The sequence below is a fragment of the Helianthus annuus genome, chromosome 9 (assembly GCF_002127325.2).
Source record: "Helianthus annuus cultivar XRQ/B chromosome 9, HanXRQr2.0-SUNRISE, whole genome shotgun sequence".
Lineage (NCBI taxonomy): Eukaryota > Viridiplantae > Streptophyta > Magnoliopsida > Asterales > Asteraceae > Helianthus > Helianthus annuus.
The window spans coordinates 144645348-144651377 of NC_035441.2; the positions used below are offsets into that span (position 1 = coordinate 144645348).

The 6030-nt window shown below is 41.0% G+C and overlaps 1 protein-coding gene across 1 annotated transcript; it reads left to right on the plus strand.

Annotated features, from left to right (window-relative positions):
• The first annotated feature begins 539 nt into the window (after positions 1-539).
• On the plus strand, positions 540-2744 carry LOC110893006. The gene is made up of 2 exons (XM_022140131.2): positions 540-1955; positions 2545-2744. The coding sequence occupies exons 1-2, from the start codon at positions 606-608 to the stop codon at positions 2560-2562; spliced, it is 1368 nt and encodes a 455-aa protein (XP_021995823.2). The 5' UTR covers positions 540-605; the 3' UTR covers positions 2563-2744.
• Positions 2745-6030: the final 3286 nt, after the last annotated feature.

The following is a 6030-nucleotide window of genomic DNA, read 5'->3' on the forward strand; positions in this document are numbered from 1 at the left end:
CTGCCTCAGTTACGACTCGCAACCAGAAGATTGGTCTCCACTCGCAATCAAAGACATTACGACTCGCAACCTTGGTTTCGGCTCATTCTGTTTTGTTACGACTCGCAACCATTCCAGTTACGACTCGCAACCACAGCAAACTTGACTCGCAACCTTTGCCATTACGACTCGTAATCACTGAAGTATTGACTCGCAACCCGTTTGTTTCGACTCGCAACGACATTGTGTTACGGACATTTGGACTGTTGACTTTGGACTTAATAAAATCAATTAATTAATTAACTGATTAATTAACCATGTCATCGAACAACAGTGAACTGTCTGCCCTAACTCAACAACAAGAACTGGACTCAAAGCTTGGAACTACAACACGTATTCCGAGATTAACTGATGCTAATGACTTTCCCGAGTGGAAGTGGCGCTTTGAACAGCATCTGAAGGTTAAAGATTACAAGCTATGGCGCAGTATCTTGAGAGGACCTAGGGAGATTATGATGGAAAGTCCTACAGAACCAGATGTCAAAATTAAAAAACCTCGAGATAAATACACTGAAGATGATTTGCTCATTGTTGAAGAAGATGATCGTGCTCTTTCCTACTTAACTATGGGTTTAGGTCCTGATATTGCTATTGGCTTTCGCTCCTGCAAATCTGCCAAAGAATTGTGGGATTCTCTGATTGAAGTGTATGAAGGAAACGAAGACATGAAAGAGAGCCGAAGAAACTTGCTGCAACAAAACTTCAACAATTTCAACCATATTTATGGTGAAACAATAGATAATCAGATTCAGAGATTCGTGAAGCTAGTCACTCAAATGCAAATGGAAGAGATTCATACAACTAATGCATCCTCTAATCGACAACTTCTCAATGCACTGCCTAAGAGTTGGGATCATCATGTTGCAATGATCAAGAAGACAAAAGACTTAGCTAGATGTACTCTGTCTGAGATGATCTCTCACATCAAGGCATGCGAACTGGATGATAAGCAAAGAGAAACGAATTACAAGAACAGTATGCTAGCTGCCGGTTTCTCCATTGCTCCCGCCTCTTCCAACAACAACAACACAGCCTTACTGTCTCAAGGAGGTTTTCAGATGTTTCGCAATAATTCATCCGCTCCTCAAATTTCAGCAAAGGTGCACTCACCTGGATCCTCAAATCAAGTTGTTTCTTCAGCGTCTACTGTTACTTCTGCTGGAAATGCTGGAAATGTCTCTACTGTCGCTCCTACTTCTGCCTTCGCTGCAAACAACGAAATGATAGCCTTCTTCGCTAGTCAATCAAAAGAAAAACTGGAAATAGCAGCTTCAGTGATCAACTGTTTGAATGCTTTCATTGCAGGAAAGCTTGATCCACCAAAGTGGAGTCCTAATGATCTGTCTCAGATTCATCCAGATGATGTTGAAGAAATGGATATCACTTGGCAGATGGCAATGGCTGCCTTCAGAGCTCAAAAGTTTGTGAGAAAAACAGGTAAAAACAGGTGGGGAAATGCATGGAATGGAGCTGCTAAAGTGCCCTTTAATCTTCGTTGTTTCAACTGTCATGAGGAAGGACACTATGCTCGTAACTGCCCAAAGCCACTTGTAAACAGAGATCAAGCTTCTGCAGAATTAGCACAACCAGCAACACCTGGTCAACCTGCAACTCCTAATCGAGAAAGGGCTCTTGTAACCACTACCAGTATAGCAGATGCTGAAACTTCTGGAAGTCCACAGCCGCAAGGATTAGCACAAGCACTGGTGGTACAGCCCAACATTCACTTTGATTGGTCTTCAGAAATTGAGCGTTTGAACATATCAGCTCCAGAGAATCAAACTGCTACATCCAACATTGCTTTCATGACCTCAAGCGAACATAGCTCTAAGCCAGAGGAAGAGACTGCAGCTGATGACTTTGCATTCATGACTCAAATCCTGTCAGCACCTGTCAAAGGTCTCACGAAAGAAGAGGTAATTTCTGTTTTCTGCACCCCTGAATGTAGAGAACAAGTTGAGTCTTATCGAATTCACAACGCTGAGCTAATCGAAGACTATAATGAAATTAAACGTAAAAATTTTACTTTAACGAAAAACGAAAAACTTTTCAAAGAGAAAATCGAAGCTCAGCGTAAGGACATCGTTCAACTCAAGGACGATGTCAGTGTAGCCGAAGCCCAACTCATGATAGTCAAAGAAAAATTGTGTGAGGTGACTAAAGAACTGGAGAATGTTAGGGATAAATACCAAATAAATCAATTAAACATTAAGAAATTCGATTCCTCCAGTAAATTAGTCAAAAATCTGTGCGATCAACAATTGGCATATTCCAAAAAGAAAGGGTCAGGTTTGGGCTATAATCAGACTCCTCCTCCGTACAATGATAATTACACTTATTTACCAATGACAGAGGAGGAGATGCTGAACGAAAGTAAAATGACATATGGCTCAAATAACAACAAATCGTCTGTTCATAACAGACACGTTGAGCCACAAAAGTCCTCACCATTGAATTTTGTTCCTAAAGGCACAATTGATCCTAACGTTTCATTGTCATGTGCAGATGATAGCTCTGAAGTAAAATGTGGTGATGTTCATGGGAGTGAACCAGTCGTTATTGCAAATGTGTCTGAACCTTATTTTGAACATTATTCTGAACCTACTGAGTCTGACATTGCTTTTACTAATTCTTTGTTTGCGTCGTTTTCTGCTTTCGTTTCGTCTTGTGAGCCTGTTGTTTTGGGCAAAACTGATAATGTTTGTGTGGATGATTTAAACAATAAGTGTGGTGATGAATGTTTTTCTTCAAATGCTTGTGATACTAACATACCAAATGTTTCAGCTTGTGAAAATGTTACAGGTGAGGTCCCTCAGGATGCATTCAGTGAAACCACTGAAACGCCTTCTCAAGAAAATCAAGTGTATCCTGATTCTTCTTCTGAATCTGTCTCAGTGGGCGTCCCTAATGTTGAATCTAGTGGGACCCCATTGGAAACTGTGTTAAACAATGAATCAGAATCTGTGTCACAAGATAAATGCTCTGAGGAAATGCATATTGATGAAAATTTTTCAGGATCAGAAAAGAAATCTGAATCAGTTTCACATGATAAATGCATCAAGGAAGAGCATACTGTCGAGACTTCTTCTTGTTCAGGAAGTGAACCTGAATCAGCTTCAGATGATAAATGTGTTGATAAAACGCATTTGGATGAAACTCATACATGTTCAAATTCGGAATCGAGATTAAGTGAAAATGAAAAGGATGTTGGTCAAAACGAGAAATCATCAGAAGAAAATCAGTTAAAAGAAAAACCACAAATCAAACATAGTCAGAAAACTAAAACGTTGAATCACTCGAAATCAAGCAAACAGAGTCCAAATGTCAAAAATATTCAAAGTGTGAAACGTCAAACATGTTTTAACTGTGGCATTGCCGGTCACATTGCCAGAAATTGTGGTAAACTCCCAAGGACACCGAACAAGAAACCATCAGGGCGAAATCAGAAGGTCACGTCCAATCGATATCACTGTTCGGAGTCCATGAAGTCTGCAAGGACTAAGACGATGAAGAACAACCATCATCATAGGACTAGACCTTCTGATCAGGATTGGAATGCAGCCAAACGCCATAATCAATATCAGAATAGACAAACAAATTTTCAGCGTAATCGAAGTAATTCTTTTGGTAACGCTTTTGAAAGTTTAAATTCTAACTGGTCGAGAAAGTTTTGGAAACCTAAAGTCAATGGCATACAATCCAATCAAATGAAATCATATCATCAAAAGGTCGCCAACAAAAATGTTTCAAAATTTCTGAATAAAGATAATTTAGTTTGGCAGAGGGTAACGTATTTCGATGCTCAAGGAAAAACCAGATCCACTATGGGCTGGGTTCCTAAATCTAACTAATCCCGCTACTCGTGCAGGAACAGCTGTGGAGGACTACCGTGCGCCTGTGGTACATGGATAGTGGCTGTTCCAGGCACATGACAGGAGACTTATCCCAACTTGTGAACGTCAAAGAATTTAATGGCGGATATGTCTCATTTGCGGGAGGTGAATCTGGCAGAATCACTTTGAAAGGAACTGTTCAAAACGGTGTTCTCAGCTTTGAAAATGTCAATTATGTTCCAGAACTGAAACACAATCTGTTAAGTATTTCGCAGATTTGTGATCGAGGGAATTCAGTTCATTTTACGAAGAAGGGATGTCATGTTCTTAAGCCTGGGATTGTTATTCCAGAAGACTGGTTCTTGATGACAACTGAAAGAAAGGGAAATGCTTACGTCATTGATATGAACAAGAAACCGTGTGAAGAGATCACTTGTTTATTTTCAAAGATTTCAGAGCATGATGGTCTACTGTGGCATCGTCGACTTGGGCACGTGAATATGAAAAATCTGAACCGTCTAGCTAAAGGTCAATTGGTACGAGATCTTCCGATCAAGGATTTCATGTTGGTGGAAAAGTGTGTTGCATGTGCGAAAGGGAAAGCTCATCGAAAACCTCATAAGACTAAACCAGCACCTTCGACAAAAGCTGTACTCGAACTACTTCACATGGATCTTTTTGGTCCAGTGAATGTGCTGAGCATTGGGAAGAAAGCTTACTGTTTGGTAATCGTCGATGATTATTCTCGCTACACTTGGGTGTATTTTCTCAGTCACAAAAATGAAACTGCTGTCTTGGTTAAACAATTCATCACTTTGGCTGAAAATCAAGCGAGCACTAAGGTGAAGGTTATTCGATCAGACAATGGGACAGAATTCAAGAACGTGATTTTAGATACGTTCTGTGTTGATAAGGGAATCGATCGTCAGTTCAGTGCGCCTCGAACTCCACAACAAAATGGAGTGGCTGAAAGAAGGAATCGTACTCTCATTGAAGCTGCGCGTACTATGCTGGCTGATTCAAAGCTTCCTAGCTTCTTTTGGGCCGAGGCTGTTAGCACGGCTTGTTACGTCCAGAATCATGCTTTAGTAAACAAACGTCACATGAAAACCCCTTATGAGATTCTGGAAGGACGTAAACCTTCGGTTTCACACTTTCGCATCTTTGGTTGTCCATGCGTATTATTACTAATGGACTCCAACGGAAAGTTTGAAGTCAAAGGTGACGAGTGTTACTTTATTGGATATGCTAAAGGCTCTGCTTATAGGGTATACAACAAAGTAACTAAAAAGGTCGTCGAGTCGTGCAACATTGAGTGGCTTGAAGAGAATGCTACGGACGCTAGAGTTGGTCCAGATTGGTTATACGATTATTCTGCTCTGTTTAAATCATTTAACATTTTGTCAAGTGATGTTTCAGTTGCAGGTGTGTCTATTCCAAAACAACCATTGTCATTTGAAGATACAGAAGACGAAGCCCAGATGCAAGACAATGTGAAGCATCATACCGTTGATCCACCGGGAATGGTGTTTACGCAACATCCTACACCGACACCGATGGTCAATCAATCCCCTGAGGGTGCAGCAACTAGTGACTCTGCATTGTTTCCTGATCCAATTCCTGAGGATTGTACTGTCACTTCTCCTGTAGTTCACACTACAACCGCACCTAATGAGGGGGAGTCAAGCAACACCACCACTGAAGAGGAGACTGTACCTGATTTGGCCATACCGACGAGCGTTCAACGCAATCACCCAATCGAGAATGTGATTGGTCCTGTAAATGCAGGAATTTTGACCAGGAGTCAATCAAGAACCATTAACACTTGCTTATATTCTTGTTATCTTTCTCAAATCGAACCTAAAACCATTGATATAGCTTTGCAGGAACCTGGCTGGGTAGATGCTATGCACGAAGAGCTGAACCAGTTTGAAAAACTTGGAGTGTGGAAGCTTGTCAAGTTGCCAGCAGGAAAGCGTAAGCTTGGAACTAGATGGGTTTTTCGAAACAAGCAGGATTCTGCGGGTGTCATCGTTCGAAACAAAGCAAGGCTGGTGGTTCAGGGATTTAGACAAATCGAAGGTCTGGATTATGATGAAGTATATGCTCCAGTTGCGCGACTTGAAGCCATCCGGATCTTTTTGGCTTACGCGTCGTA

Excerpts from the sequence above, each read along its gene's own strand:
- LOC110893006 (XM_022140131.2), top strand. The coding sequence starts at position 606 with ATGGGTTTAGGTCCTGATATTGCTATTGGCTTTCGCTCCTGCAAATCT.